Source organism: Leptosomus discolor, chromosome 8, assembly GCF_034619465.1.
Source record: "Leptosomus discolor isolate bLepDis1 chromosome 8, bLepDis1.hap2, whole genome shotgun sequence".
In the NCBI taxonomy this organism is placed as follows: Eukaryota; Metazoa; Chordata; class Aves; order Leptosomiformes; family Leptosomidae; genus Leptosomus; species Leptosomus discolor.
This window is the reverse complement of record NC_141398.1, coordinates 33915095-33931678: the sequence shown is the minus strand read 5'-3', so window position 1 is coordinate 33931678 and position 16584 is coordinate 33915095. Positions and strand designations below refer to the sequence as shown.

At 44.6% G+C, this 16584-nt stretch overlaps 1 protein-coding gene across 3 annotated transcripts in view; it reads right to left on the bottom strand.

The window, feature by feature from the left end:
- NUP153 (nucleoporin 153) overlaps nucleotides 1–14622 on the bottom strand; it is a 46435-nt gene extending 31813 nt beyond the window's left edge. For all 3 annotated transcript variants that reach the window (XM_086469495.1, XM_086469493.1, XM_086469494.1), the window contains exon 1: nucleotides 14521–14622. In XM_086469495.1, coding sequence (XP_086325621.1) covers nucleotides 14521–14622 — 102 coding nt within the window. The remainder of the gene's footprint in view (nucleotides 1–14520) is intronic.
- Between the last annotated feature and the right edge of the window lie 1962 nt (nucleotides 14623–16584).

The following is a 16584-nucleotide window of genomic DNA, read 5'->3' as shown; positions in this document are numbered from 1 at the left end:
TGCTAACACATGTACCAAAGGCTCTGGCAAGGTACTTTGATATTTTTCCAGTTTTAGGCAACAAAATTTTCTAGTCAAAATTATTATTCAGGTGTAGAAAACTGCAAATAGTCTTTGCACATGTAATAGTTACAGTCTAGTAAAAATACTGAAACAACTCCGCTGTATTCAACTTTCTTAAAAAATTTAGCACACAAATGAAAAAAGAAGCCCATATCACTCAAGTCTTTCATACGCGATAATGCAAACACAAACTTACAGAAATTATAAACAAACTAGACACCCTTGAATCTGGAGTGAAGAGGGAGGCGGGGAAAAAGGAAGAAGGGAAGGTAGAAAACAAAAAGCCTTTTCACAGAAAGAAAGTCATCTTAATTTACAATTTGACATTTTTCATCATAATCTGTAATTTCACCTTGTACTTGCACAAAGACAGAATAAATACATCCAGAGACAGTTTAAACCACACAGAATACAGCACACATCCATCCCAATTACCACACTAAGATGCACAGATGCTTAGGATGTTGCTGCTATTCTATATAATACTAAGCCACAACTTTCCTATAAAAACTACTAACTGCATGCAACACCAGAGTTCACCACTAGTTCAGTGCACAGTACCAGCAAAAAGGCGGTCCCTGATCTGTCCCCAGCCCCTCATTTCCACCTTTGCCTCTGACACACTGGCCCCTTTTGGGGGGCCAAATATTTTGCTGCTATGAATAAAGTCGTATTGGGAACTCACAGGAGTTAAAACCTGCCAAAATGAGCAAATGGTCAGAACACAAACTGCATCCAAGGCAATGCTCTTTCCAGAAAGCTAAGCACTACTGCATTCAGTATTGCTAGAGAGTTTCTCCATCAGAGAATAGATACTATTGGCCATAAAATAGGCCTGTATGATTCTCTTTCTGAAGAAATCCTCCCAGGACTGAAAGCTATCTGAGACTCAAGATGGAAGAAGTCAAAGGCATCCAGAAGAGTAAACACCTGAGCATTAGTAATCTAAATGAGTAACTGGAGAATCTAGCTAGACTAATAATTAACCAAGTTGACATTTTACCATCCATATCTAAAACCAGACTGGTTTGACCCTTTCTTGCATATGGCAGCCATGCTGGCATTCTCCACATCATCAGCACCACAAGAGCAAGCTGGCTAACACAGTGTAACTTCCCAAACCAATCCAGGAGCTGGAACTCGCTCAGCGCAGCTGTACTGTAGCAAGTACTAATAGCCTGCTCCATCTGGCTTAGGCACAGTGGAAGACAAGAAGCACAGTTTTATGCTCCAGAATACTGCTGGCTTAGTGACAAAGCAAGGAAAAGCAACATACATGGAAACATACCTCCATTTTCTCTCTGCAAAATTAAAATATTGATCAAAGGCACTGTGAAAGAACTATGCATTATGAAGGAGCCATCATCAAACACAGACTTGCTAAAAAAACCCACATCCCCTTTAAGCAAGCACCACACACCCCAGGTATGCCCATTTACCAAAACCAAAAAGGAAAAGGAAAATTCCCTTATGGCATCTCCTACCTGCTCATCGCAGCTCAAAGCCAATCACTAAAGCACCACAGCTGGATTCCTGATTCCAGCCCAAGTCAGGCAGTTAAGGTACCACTGACCAGCTACCCTTTTAAACATGCATACTCCGCATTCTTGCCAGGACACTTCAGCAAAGCCTCATGCCTTACATTGTCTTTAAAGCTGGCATTTTAATCTTACCCTAACTTGTAGTTTTCTTATTCTTCAACTTCAGCACATGTGTTTGAACACCTCTCTCCCCTCTGCCTGCACAAGGAGCATAAGCCCACCCTGTCCACAGCAGAGCCCTCTCCCTCTACTGTTCCTGTGCCACCAGTCTCTACTTTATCCATCCCACGTTCCCCAGCGCTACCATCTCCCCATGCAGGCATCATTAATTCTTCTAGAAGGCTGACATGGATATTACACATCTCACTGATGCAAATGGATCTTCAGAGGTGAAATACAAAAGACATGGCACAAGACAACTCTTTAACAGGCTTATTTCTCCAGCAAAATCTGAGAGGACTGCTCAGATCCCAATCTCCTCATGCCACAATTACGTACCAGTCCCTTCCTTCATTCACTACAGCTACACCGAACACGCTACTGCACAAAAACTCTTCTAGTACCCAGCCACAGGTTTGGAGTGGAGGAAGCAGCGTTGGCATGTAGCTTTTAACACTCAGAATTCCTCATTTCTACAAGCCACAGAGGCACCAAACTGAGTATCGTGAAAGGGCAGAATCCTGGCTGCACGTAGCAGTGTTTCAGTCAGTGAATGTTTTAGTCCTTAACTGATTGATTTCAGCAGTTTGAGAGCTGCTGTCAGTACCAACAGTTATCTGCTCATCTTAAATGCACTCATACTCTATTCTCATCCTAAAATATCATCAGGAAGGCAGAACGAAACAAAAAATGCACAGAAAAGATCCAGTAGCTTAGGAATAGGTATTTACAACAGTTTTTCAAATTCTGTACGTCATCCCAAGTGTCTGCAGCTCAGCTAGATATATCTAAGTCTGTGTTATACAAACACCACAGCAACAGTAACTACAGCTACAGTTACTCAAGGCATATTGCCTTGATATACAACTCTAAGCAAAACAGCTGTAGATAGAAATACTAATCAGTAAACAAACAGGTGTCATAATTTACTACTTTAAAATACCATTTCTCAAAGGATTTATACAAAGAAAGAAAAATCAATAGGTTATGGTCACAGTTCAACCTCCAAACTTAGAAGCAGGCTATTTCTTGGCCAAAAACATTTACAGAACAGGACAGTTTTCCCAGCTTGTAAGGGTCTTTCTCATAGCATAGAGGGGGGAAGAAATGCTGGCAGGAGTACTCAGCAATGATGCATTACTAGAAAACATCTGGTTTTGTAATTGAGTTGATTTCAGTCTAAGAGGCTTAAGTAAATCCCACTATACAACACAGGACGTATTAAAAAAATTATACATAAATTACCTAAAGGTCATACACTAACATAAATTTGTCAGAGAAGCAAAATACACAACCGGATAAAAGAGTTAATTTCCACTTCACTGTATGCACACCGCTGAAAAGCATCATTTTAACCTCCAGGCCTCTCAGAGATGTCTTTGCTTCCCATTTCAAAGTTCAAGTTGTTAAAACATACGGATCGGTAAGTCCTCAAAAAGAAAACGTGCACCTAATAGTGAAGTTCACAGAGACAGAGCAGTTCAATCTAACCACTTCCAACTATCAAAAAGCAATTTTTGTGCTCTCTCCATCCCCCACGGTTACCTCATGCCAGCTCTGGCACATAGCAGGCTACTCTCCGTACTAGCTGAGTTCATTAATCTGGCAAAAAGTACGTGTTTCTCTGCTGGACTAATGAGTTCAACTGGCTCAGTGCACCAGAACGGGTACGAGAGAGAGCAAGATCAGCCAGCCAGGACAAGAGGAAAACGAAGCAAAATTTCTCCTTCTTTTAACCATCTTGTGTCGGTACTCCCACTAAAGAGATTGTCCCTTTCTCTTCAACTCACCCTGCCCTGGTGCTGCTGCTAGCACATACACCCAGCCAAGTGACAAACTGTATCAGGGCAGTGTCAAATACATCCAGCCAAAAATTCGTCTATAGACTGTGACGACGCGTACCCTTCAGGGGCATCAGGTCACTGGTCCAGCTCACCCTGTGGCTGCACAGGTGCTAGAAACAGAAACACGCCATGATTACCTCTTGCAGTGGCAGACTGAGACTGGCTTAGACTAACTCTGCTTTTGCTATTTAGAGAGCGGTTTTCATTTGGATGTAGGACAGCAGAGTTTGATATTTCTTTTAGAAAAAAAGACAATAAAACTTATGACTTAATATGAACAATATGTTACAGGAATGCCACTAATTATGTAACATTTGAAAAACAACAATTTTGTTGTTTTTGTCCAGGCAAGTGGACTAGTTCAGATTTATTTCTAAAAATCACGAAGAAGGGATTATGGTACTAGAGGCCAGCGTATTTCCTTCTTACTGCTTGAAGGAAGCCTTATTTTCATTAGTCTTTCCTTCCTAGTTAGCTTGAGAATAAACATCCCAGGGAAATTCAGGTACTGTTTTACATTTTGGCACTGCTCGCACATCTGTACCTATCATTACCACTTCCATCTGAGTGCAAAATGCCAGCATATGCTCTAATAGATACATTGGTGTCTAACCTGCTAGGTTAAATCCTTGTGATGCTGGATGGTTTTATCTCAAGTTTTGTCCACACCTTTAGTTGACACAGCGACAACATTACAAAAGAGAGCACAAAGTACAAAGCACCTTCCTTCCTTCCTTGTAGGAAGCATTAGGTTAGGCTCTGGGTAATCCTCAGCAGCGATCAGCGATGGGCACTGTAAATTACTGAGCATACGCTCAGTGTTAGGCTTTGAGACAGAAACCTATCAGCATCAAAAACAAAAAATGGAAGATTAAGGAGACTGCTTTCACTTAGCACACTATAAGCAGTTTTAAAGGAGTTCTTTCTTAATCTAAGAAGGGACTCTAAGTACAGTTAACATTTTTTAATTGAAAGACTGCCACACTTACGCAGCATGCCTGCAGCTGACTTTCACAGACAGTATGTAGAATTACACTAATTGAAATGCTGCTCAGATTGTTTTTCTTTTCTTATAAGGGAACCTTGTAGTCCAAACTAATTATTTTTACTTAACAAGTACAACAATAGCCAAACACCCATGGCATCAGGATAACAAACACTGACATAACCGCACGGACAAGAAGTTTAAAGCTTTCAAAATTAGAATAATCAAGAAATACATTCCCATAGCACCAGATGGTCTTTACAAGGCCATTAGTACAAGTTACCAGATTTAGCAAAGTATGAGAACATAAAATTTATACCTCAGATTTAAATACACAGTTTAGGCATAAAATTGTCTGTCTTATTTACAGGTATTCTCTACATAGTAAGACCCAATTCATTACAGTATTTCAACATCACCAAACATAACTGACAATAGAAGTGGCAAACTCTTCCTCTTTCTTGCATTTACAGTAAAGAAGTTTATGCACACAAACGCTTTCAGTGTATCACACCCCATACTAAAATTTGCTACCTCCTGTAATATACTAGACTCCCAGCAAAGAACTGAATATCTGCAGTGCCACTTTGCCTACAAGGACTCACCGCAAACATGGTATCACAGGCTAATCTATGGCACATAGCCATGGGGACAAGTTATGCATGTAAAACACAAGCAAGGGCAGGCCAAATTCTGCAACAACTCCTGAAACAACAGTTAAATGCCATTCACGGGCAACTCACAGCGTGCTGATGTCCATCCCTGCGTCCTACACTGACAAGGCTTTACAGGTAACTTGAAGCATATTTTGCAAAATTAAGTACTTACTGCTACAAAATTTCATTCCTCCACTTTGGAGTGGCACTCCAAAGTAAATCACAATCTTTAAATTTTTAAATTAAATGTGGTGTTTGCAAAAGATAGCAGAGTACTCTCACATCTTTTCTGTCCACGCTGATCTACAAACTGAGCTGACAATACAACATGCCAGTGGTTTTGCAAAATGTAATAGATTAATCCTGTTGGACGTTCAGTATGTTATTCACTATGTTGAACGCCTAAGTCAGAATGAAGTAACCAAAGAATAACCTTTAGTTATTCTCTGTGATAATCCGGTATTTTAGCAAAACTCAAAGCGTTCCTACCTTTTAAGTATCATACATAGACATTGTCTAACATATAAAAGTTAAACCTCACAATTCATCTAAACCAGCAGAACCTGCAGTTACTTTAAATAGGGCACATTTAACCCTGCTGCACACACTTCCTGACTAGATTTAAAAATTTAAGAATTGGTGCCTAGGAGAAACTCAAACACTGACCCTTGGGCACAGCTGCTTTAGGTGCAGCGGTGGTGGCTATTGTTACATTCTTTGACATTTTAAGGTCATATTCTGAACCTGTAAAGCCAAGGTAGGCTCACCTCCGCTGCAGGGCACTAACCTTCAGTCTATAAGGGCCAGCAGTGTCTTTCTGACCGTATTTTTTCATCACAGCTGAACTGACAGAACGAAAGAGTATCTCACAAACATATAACAAATATCTCCAAACACTGTTCTCTTACCAGTAACACAAAAATCTAGAGATTACTTTTTTTTAGTGATTGAAGGTAACAGCATCTACAAATCTGTATACATTCAACAACTCTGTAAAGTAAGTTTAATAACAAATACTAATGGCTGACACTAAAATAGGTGCATTGTTATGGCTAAATTTAACATTTTATCTAGTTGCACCACAGCAATTCCCAATACAATTACATTTAAATCAGTTTAAATCTTGCTTGGATCTGCTTAGCTCAGGATGACTTAAACTGCAAATGCACCTGTACTACAGGCTTGCGCATACTGGTACAGTTTTTCCTCACCAATTTCATGTTTTGTTACGGTAAATATTTCAGTGCCTCACTAGACCTGTAATCCAGTCTCAAAGAAAACGCCAGTCAAACACTAACTCTTTGCTTGGTTTACTTTAGTCCTGGAGGACACCAGACCTTGAGCTCTAATAGCAGGAGGAGTCGTCAGACTCACCTGCTTCAAAAGAGTTCGATCCAAAATACAGTCACAACTAAAAGTCAGCCAGCTCTCCAGGACACTCTCACACAACTCCTCCCAAGAGCAGGGGGAACCAGGGGGAACGGAGACAACGATAAATTTGTTGTCTCCTCAGCAAGGAAAAAGAACGTTTTCTGCTGGCACAGGTATTCACCAAGCTAGCGTGTGTGGTAAAACTGTAGCTGTAGAGAGACTTCAGTGCATGTTGGTGCCCGTGTGTTAGCGTACACACTTTCCGAGCAAAGGTGAATGTAAAGATGAACTTATGCTCACTTTAAAAAACACGGTGGTCACAAACAAGCCAAACCCACACAAAGGCACAGTCATTAAATACAACATGCCATTATGAGATTAGTTATAGAAACTCAAAGGAAACTTCCCCCTCGGAAATGCGAGTACTGTTGCCCCAATGTGAAACCTTTGGTGCTGTCACATTTCCTAGACAAAGGGGAGAAAAAACACTTGAAGTCTTTTCTTGTCAAAAGAAGGGGACTGTATTTGTAAATTCTCCAACAAAAACAAAGAAAAGCAAATCTCATAGTTAAGATCTTTTAATTAACAAGTATTTTTGTACAGTAATCTAGAATACTACAATGACAAATACTGTATCAGCAAGTCGCAAAACTACTTACACTTCAGGCAAAGTCAAAGAAGCTAGTTCATACTTGCCTTCGCTCAATTTTAAGACGGTCCAACTGACTCAGCTTAAAGGGGTTTACAGAGCACTTACCCTGTCCCTTCCAGCAACAGAGCTGCGTGTACAACGATCTCCCACCAGAAGTGGTGACACATAGCTGCGAATAACAGTACCTTCAAGCGGCTCAACTGAAGGTGCGTTTCAGTTGAACCTTCAATCAGTCAGTTCTAACAGGTAGATAAGACCTATAGTGTTTAGGCATTAAGGACAAAGCAAGTCAAGAATTTCAAGCAGCACTAGAAATAAAAACAAAACAAAACAAAATACAGAATGCAGTGGGGAGAAGGGAAGATACCTGGCACAAGAGATTTGTACAAGGGAAAACAAGAAATATGTGTAAATTTAGGGCAGTTGTTCCTGAAACTATACAGATAAGGAATTTAATACCCTAACAAGTAATAAAAAATTCTGCCTAAGGCTAGAATTCTTCGTTAGAAAAATATTGTGGGCACTTAATTCTTCAGCGTTGAGGACTTATACTGTATGTTACAAAAAGCACAGAGGAGAGTTTTCATTATAGTCTTAGTATTATATACCAAGAAACATATACTGAGAAACACCTCCTTCCCCTTCTCTCCTGACTGTATAAATATCACTATTCAATATATTGTACATGTACAATAGCTACACAACAAATACTGGATTGATTACACAGAATATTAAAAAGCAAAAACCCTAGAGTTTTTGCAATTTAACAGCAGAAAAATGGAAAAGGCTATCACATGACCTACCACTAAAAAAACAGAAGACGTTTTTTAAAAATGGTCTGGAAAACAGCAACCCTGAAGAAAAGCCTCTTAGCTATTCTCTTCTTGAGGGCAACCTTGCAATTTACTCTGGATAAAATGCAACAGCAAGCTGGAGGCATTCTTTCTTCCCTCACAAAGCAGCATAGCCCTGAAGACAGAATTAGAGGATGGAGCAACAAAAGGATTACCAACCTAGTATGCAACATTGACATTTACACCGAAGCCACACATCTGTGCGTGCTCTGTGGTCCGACAGCAGCGCTGACAGAACCGCACATGCACAGCAGCTGTATGGTACCCTAGAAGTCACCTACTTCAACCCCCTGCTCAGAGAAGGGCCGAGAACAGCGGGTCGCCCACAGCTGCGTCCATCTGGGTTTTGAGCACCTCCAGGGATGGAGACTGGGCAGTTCATCCAACATGCCAGCTGTCCTCACTGTTAAAATATTCTTCCTAGTATGAAATCAGAATTTAAGTTTTTGCAACTTGAGTCCATTGTCTCTTTTCCTACTGCTATGAAGCTCCTCGAAGAGCCTTGCTACACCTTCTCTACACTCTCGTTAGGCATTCGCTCTTCTTAAGCTGAACACACCCAGTTCTCTCAGCCATGTGCCTCAGCCCCCTAATCATTTTGGTGGCCCTCAACTAGACTCGCTCCAGTACATCAACATCTTTTTTTTTTGTACTGGAGAGTCCAAAATTGGACACGACACTCCAGATACAGTCCTGGAAGTGCTGAAAAGAGGGGGAAAAAACCTCCCTCGACATCCTTCCCACATTCTAATACCGCCCAGTATGCAGTTGGTCACCTTCACCTCAAGGGCATGCTGCTGATGCAAGTTCAACTTGCTGTCCAGCAGGTAGTGGGGTTGTTCTGTCCCAGATGAAGGACTTACATTTGCCTTTGTCAAACCTCACGAGGTTCCTGGCAGCTCATTTCTGTTGATACCCCTCAATGGCAGCCCTACCGTTCAGGGTATGATGGGGCTGATGTTCCACCAGGTTTGATATCATCTGGGAATCTGTTGAGGATGCACATCATTCCTTCATCCCAGGTTCTTAATAAAGACATCTATCAGCCCCAATATCAGCCTCAACTAGCAATCAGCTGCCACTGGAACTTTGTACTGCTGATCACAACCCTTTGAGGCCAATGGTCCCACTAATTTTCCACCACTTTACAGTCCACCTGACAAGCCTGTATTTCACCAGTTGGACTACAGGGATAACACGGGAGACCATGCTGACGGCCTTGCTAAGGCCCATGTGAACAACACCCGCTGTTCACCCCACGTCCGCTGAGCCAGTCATGCCACTGCATTATGAATGTTACCCAATGCTATGGTAGCCTGCACCTGCACTGATCTGAAATAGCTCTGCTCAAACTTTTTTAGGCACACAAAAGAGATTTTAAACTCTGTCCTCTCGCAGTCCTTAGAATCAGCAGCAGCTCAGTTCCTCCATGGTGGGGGAGCAAGAACCAGTTCTAATTACTGACTGGAGGAATAAATAACTCAGAGGAAGTGATGTGCTGCCAGCAAGCAAAGGCAATTTGCAGTGTCCCAGCTAACACAGTCAATTATTTAATCTGCTTTTTTCCTCTCCTAAGATACTGCTCACTAGTACTGTTTTCTCCGATATTCCACAGCTTCCACTGCTGACATGACAGCACTTTGAAAAGACAAACCCCAACATATTAATAAAATGCTATAGCAATCATCGTCTACGATTTGTTGTACCACTGACAGCACTGTTAGCCTAAATGACAGAAAACTGTGAATATCTCAGCTTAAGAAGTTCTTCCCAACTAGGATACATTTTTGTTTACGGTAGCAGTAGAAAGCCAAGTATCACATTTAAATATCTGGTTTGCTAATACAATTCAATATTGCTGGGACACAGACGAAACCTCTGATGTTGACTACTAGCCCATTCTTTTAAAACCAATCTTTAAATACACATTAAACATTTCTTCATATCTGTTAATTTTAGCTCAATGTGCTAGCCTACTACTAAACCAAAACAAGCAGAGAGATGAATGCAAATGTAAATACAACCACCCCAGCATGCTTCAAGGTGCAATCCTATTGATAGGAGTTACACTCATACAATTATACTTGTGTAGGTTCCTATGAACATTCTTAATAAAGATTTTTTAAATTAATATTTTCCTGCTTCATGTTTATGAAACATTAACTAGTTTACATTACTCAACATGATGCTCTAAGAACTCTTTAGCATGAGGGTTTCAAAATTTCCTCCCTAAATAAACCTGGTGGTTTGTAAGATTCCTTCTGCCCGCAGTCACTGCCCACCACAAAAATCCCATGAATATAACGACAGTTTACAACTGGGCTACCTTTGAGCCAGTGGCAAGTGATAATGTAACTATTTAGGCATTGCTGTCTATAGCTTAAATTCCTGATCCTGTAGCTATGCCGACTGGGAAGAATCTTAATACAACGTCTCAAGTGACTTTGTGAAACTCACCAAGAGGGGCTTTCGTGACCAGGACCGGCAATTTGCATTTCAGTGGCGTTCTGGTCCCCTCTTTCAGGTCATATCCTAACGACATCAGCACAAGACCAACTGCAAACACGCAGAAACTTATGCTGGTTTCATCAAAGAAGACATCTCTGGACTGTTTTCTTGTATATCAGAGTAGCACATCTACATTATGAATATGCACTGGCATGTACACATGTAAGAAAAAAAAAAGTATCGCTCTCCAGCAGAAGTTTCAATCTACAATATTATCTCTAATATCAAACAGCTCTAAGCTGAAGCTTAACATAAACATAGAGGTTTATGGGAAGGTTATAAAGACTTTTCAGATAATTGTTTTTTCTCATGCTTAAATCTGCTTGTATGAGTTTAAAAGTCCAGGAGAGTCAAAGTTCTCTGACACTTTCATTTGAATGGTTAATTATCAAATAAAAAATAACCAAAAGTTATTTTAGTCTCTTCTCCTATAACATTTCGAATCTTTGAAATCTGTACGTTACCTGGATGAGAATGGCACTACTCTAGGCTAAACCAGGGTGCGCGCACACACACAAAAGCGCAAAACTAAACATAAAATTAACAATAGGAACGTACAGACACTACACAAGAAACAGTTTAAAAAGTCAGTAATGTAAATGCCCATCCCATTAACACACCCACACTAATAATTCCAATCATCAGTCTGCCTAAATGACTAGGACAAACCAGCACTTAGAAGCAGTGGGGCCACATCCAGAAGATGAAACCCAGATGCTGGACACAGCAGCACCCCCGTTAGCATGTGCTTAGCTCTCAAAGAGGCCACAATTTTAACCCAAGTGCCTAAGCTCCTTACACGGTACAGAAGGAGCCTGGATCTTTCAGCTTGAGGTGGCTGAGTAAACAGGTAGCATGCTAAGCACAGCGTAATCTAAAGTCAATGCATTCAGCGTGGAGCTGTCAACATTTAGTCACTAGGAAAGCACAGAGAATGGGGAAGGACTCCTCAATTCCACTCCCAGAATGCCCAACACAGAGATACAAAAAGGCTCTTTTCTTTCCACAATGTGATTCCCACACCACAAACGGGTGAATCTATAACCATCTTTACCTAGCAGAAATGCTATTTTTTGTTTCTTCGTTTGTTTAATAATACAGCTGCTGACAGTGCAGTTTTTATAAGGCAGGGTGGTAGCTCAGAAGGGGAAATACCATGGTTTAGTTCCTTCTCTAGTGGGGGACTCTGCACCCATATTTCCCGCCTTCCAGAATATGTAAGCTGCAAGTCAGGGCCTTCTCTTCCAGGCAGTGTCTGTTCACCTCTCCTATTTGAGGCTGGTTTAAAAAAAAGGCTCTAGATTAAAAAACAAACAAAACACACACACAAACATAATGAAGCATGGGTCTAAAGTTTAATGATCAGGCACTTGGGGAGAAAAGGACAGGAAATATTAGGCTTCACATGTTTGCTCTAACATAAAACTTCTGAAATCAAGGACCAGAGCCTGCATGTCTCCAGCCTTGGAGGGCAACATCTTCTTATACATCCTCTTTCTGGCTCAGTGAATCATGCATTCTTTTTCTGGATAGTAACATAGCTTCAGCCAGGAGAACTGAAGACAACACATAGCTTGGCAACTAGGATATTCGCCCGGAAAGTGGAAGATGTAGTAGGTTGATCCCTCCAGGCAAAAAAGGAATCTGAAGCAGGGTCTATCACATTCTGAGCAAATGCTTTAGCTAATAGTCGTTAAAAAGCAGCAGCAGCAGCACCTCCTCTTCCAACTGTCTTCTAAAGCTGTCACTGTACTTTGTAGAAGACTGACTCTGCAGCACTTGTTGGGCATGATGGGAGAATTCTCACCCAACTGAACCCCCCAGGAGTTCAAATAACAAAATAACAACATCCAGAAAGTCGAGAATCATGAGCCAGGCATCATGCTACTCATCTCACATATAAGTGGAAAAAAAAAAATCATATATCCTAGGAACTTTAAAGCTATTAGCTATACTGCCTACAGTGCTTAGGCACCTTCAGAACTTGATGGTAAGACAGGTTTTCAGGACTGCAGTTTTAACTGCCAGCACCTAGAACAGTTCTATTAAAATATTTCTATGGACCTACTGATTGACAATAGGGTGGAGGAGGGATCAGAGTCAGAGGTATAACCTCATGACAAGACTGCATTGAGCACTTTCATGTCTTCCTGAACTCATTACTGAGAGACAATTAACACTAAACCTTAGAATACCTCTACAGAGTGGACATTATATTGAAAACAGGAACACTTGTCAATTAATTCCAGTTTAGGTTAGCTATCTACCCATAGTTCAGCTTTTTATGTACTACAAGTTAGTGAGCTGCATAGGGTTAAAAAGCTATCCATCTATCAGTCTGACTATTTATTTAATCATTACAATTTTTTCCCCAGTATATTACTGTTCATTTGATCTATGCATTCGATTTGCAGCATCCATTCACTGGGCAGAATCCCACAAATATCCCCAAGCACGTGTTTGCTTTGGCATATTGTTTAAATAAACCTACTGGAAAACTCACAGAGATAACAGACAATAGAAGAGTCAGAAAACCATCTGCGCTAATTATTTAAATTCATGTAAGGTTTATGAGTTATCTACAGAGTATCAACACATGCAAGATATGGCAATTTCAACATTATTCTATCACTCACATAACAGCTTTCAACATTTGTTCTGTTAAGTGCAGTGATCCTTTGTATGAAGCGTCACCATGCCAGCTTTACAAGGACAACACTGCTGAGCTGTATGCTGTATAAAAGACCAAGTATAGTACTTCCTAAGTAATAAAAACAAATTGAGTGACAACTCGTGCATAACACTCCCTCAGTTTTGCTTATAATATTCAATCCCCTAGTTTATGTTACCAATTTAATAATGTAAAGGTTTTGGCTGAACAGTCAAATTCAAGTTCATAAATACACACATGTGGAAGGCTTTTCCAGAGCACTGTCTCCGGGCATCTTGAAATTTCCTGGCAAACAGGAATTACGAAGGATCTCTGCTTCACCTCCCTCCAGCCACTCTAAATGGGGTCGGATTTTTGCGTTGCAATTTACAAACTGTGTTTTTTGTTATCCGTCTACTCTGTCCTACAGTACAAAGGAGAACAAATGCCTTATGAATTACATTTCACTTGCACTGCATCAGCACATTTTAGGCACAGGCAAGAGACTGAAGAAACTACCAGATGCAGACCTGCAGGTTCTGCAGACAGCATCCTACAAAAAAAACAATCCAAGATGCCAAACTACACAGCACCCTCACAAACTCATTTGCAATTTGAAATTTATCATTAAAGGCAAATATTAGAAGCGACACACTTTGAAGAATAACTACGCTCGGTAACCCAACATCAGTTTAACCAGGGGGGCTCATTCTGAGAGGGGTGCGTGCAGACAGCGAGCACAGTTCATTCTTTCTGCTGTTCTTTCTGGAATCGGGAAGCCCGCAAACACAACGACCACCCCGCGGAGGGGGAGCCCGCCCACCCCAGCGGCGGGGCACACGGCAGGGGAAGGAGCATCTACCCCTTCCCAGCCGCCACCTCCTCCTCCCTGCAGAGCGGGTGCATCTCCCCCGGCCCGGCGGGAGACAAAAGGGAGGCGAGGATCCCCCCGCGGGCCGGGGCTGCCGGCGGAATGGGAGCGGGGCGAGCGCCCGGAAATCCCACAATCCCCGCGGCCCCGGCGGGAAACCCTTCCCGCCCCCCGCCTGCGGCCGCTCCACCGGGAAACCCCGGCCCACAGCCCCGCACGTGGGGGAAGGGGGGGCGGCTCCGCCGCGCCGCCTCCCGGCGCTGAAGGGGCGCCGGGGTCGAGGAGGGGGCACAGAGGAAGGGGCCTCCCCACACACACACCCGCCTGCCCGGGGTGACCCGCAGCCTCCCCGCCGCCGCGCCTCACCTGCTTGCTCCTCGCATAAGGAGGCTTCGCAGCGCCCAGATAGTACCGCCGGGTTCGGATCTTGCCGCCGCCGACCCCACCACCGCCGCCTCCCGAGGCCATGATGGGATCCGGCCCCTCTGCCGCCCCCTTCGCCCCAAACGGCTGCTCCGGAGCCGCCGTGCGCGCGCGCGCCGCGCCGGGCCCGGCTCCCGCCGCCGGCCGCCTCGTGCGGCCGCGCTCCTCCGTTGCGGCCCGGCCGAGCTCCCCCGCCCTGCGCTGTCACTCTCACCACAGGGACGCGCCCAGCCTACCCCGGCCCGGCCCAGCCTGCCCCGGCCCGGCCTCCCCGCCGCTCCCGCCCGCCACGCGCCGCGCGGCCTGGCGCGGGGGCTCCGCGGCCTGCCCCTCCCCGCCGCGCCACCCCCCGTGCGCTCGCTCGCTCGCTCCTGCTCTCACTCCCTCTCTCTCTCTGTCTAGCGGGCGTGCGCGCCCGCGCGCGCTCCCCCTCACGTTCCCTCCGCGCTCCCGCGCGCGCCCTTCGCTCGCGCTGCCCGGCGCCGGCCGGCCCCTGCTGCCCGCCTGCCCGCTCGCGGCCGAGCCGCTGCACCCCTCCCCTCCCCCCCCCTCCCCACCTCCGGCCGACCGACCGACCGACCAACCAACCAACCACACACCGCTCGCGCGTCACTAGGCCGCGCGGGCTGCGTCACGAGAGCGGGACCGCCCGGCAGCCCCCGCGCGCCTGGGCACCGCCCGCCCGGGAGAGGCGGGAGGGGCCGGGCGGGGCCGCGGTCGCGTCCCGTTGCGGGCAGGGCCGGGCCAGTTGCGCGGGAAAAGCCGTGGCTGGGCTGCGGGACCCCCCAGGGGAAGCGAGGGAAAAAACCTCCACCCCCGGGCCGCGAAGGAGGGCTGCTGGGGGCCGGGAGGGGGTGCTTGTGCCGGGGCTAGGCAGCGCCGGGGTGAGCCTCGGAGGCGGCGGCGCTGCTGGCAGCTCCTCCGCCTTCTCCCCTCGGCGCTCCGCTTGTCCTCGCGGTGTTACCGTTCCGCAGAGGCAACTCACCTACACCGTGCCGGGCGTAACGGGAGGCTGCCCCGAGGGACGGGGAGGTTCCCTTGTCTCTGCTGGGGCGCCCGCGAGGGGCCCCGTGGGGAACGGCCCGAGGGACGCCACGACCCATCGGGGTTGTGCAAGCAGTAGAAATGACAACCTGCAGGTTTATCATTGCTCGTTTTTGACAGGTTGGTAGCAGGTAAGGGGGAAAAAAAGCTTCGCCACAGCATCTTCCTCAAAGCAAGAGGAGTGCATTTCTATTACAAATTTAAAGAAAATAATCTTTTTTATTCTATTAAAAGTAAAGTTGAGAAAAATCTATGGCTCTACATCTTATTTAGAGCATTGACCTGCTCTGGGAATGATGGGGTGGAGCAGAAAATTACAACTACCTTCTCTACATAGAAGTCAGTAAAAATGTTCACCCTGAAAAAAAATCAGGTGCTAAAAAATGACATGGAACAAGACACAGGTACTTAACGGTGAAAGGCAGAGCTGTGATGTGGCACACACCCTTTCCACCAAAAATAAAAGCATTTGTCACAACACGCACCTGAAGAAAATGTGTATCAAACTCAGGGGCTTGGGGAACAAAAACCAGCAAAGGCAATTCTGAAGGCCTGAAAAAATGTCAATAGCAGCCACAGCAAAGAAGGAACAGCTTTTCAGAGTGTTTGTTATGGGGAGTTTTGCACTGCCCAGTCTGTGTTTCATACTGGCTTTTTTTAACCTTGTCAGTATCTTCCCAGCTTCCCTACGAGACTTGCTCCTCCTCAGCTTCTTAGTCCCGATCCGAGTCATTCAAAGGAGAGAACCATTTCTGCCACCCCAGCTGAGCAGAGTTACTTTCCAGGTACTCCTCCTCAGAAACTCCACGGTCTCGTCCCCTCCCACCCTACACACAGTTTTGCATCCAGTGGGATGACTTGCAGTGACAGATCATCCCTTCCAGGACACAGACCACGTGCATTTAGAAGTCACTGGCCAGAACAACCTCCTCTCACGTAACCTGCTGGTGTGGTACATCTGCA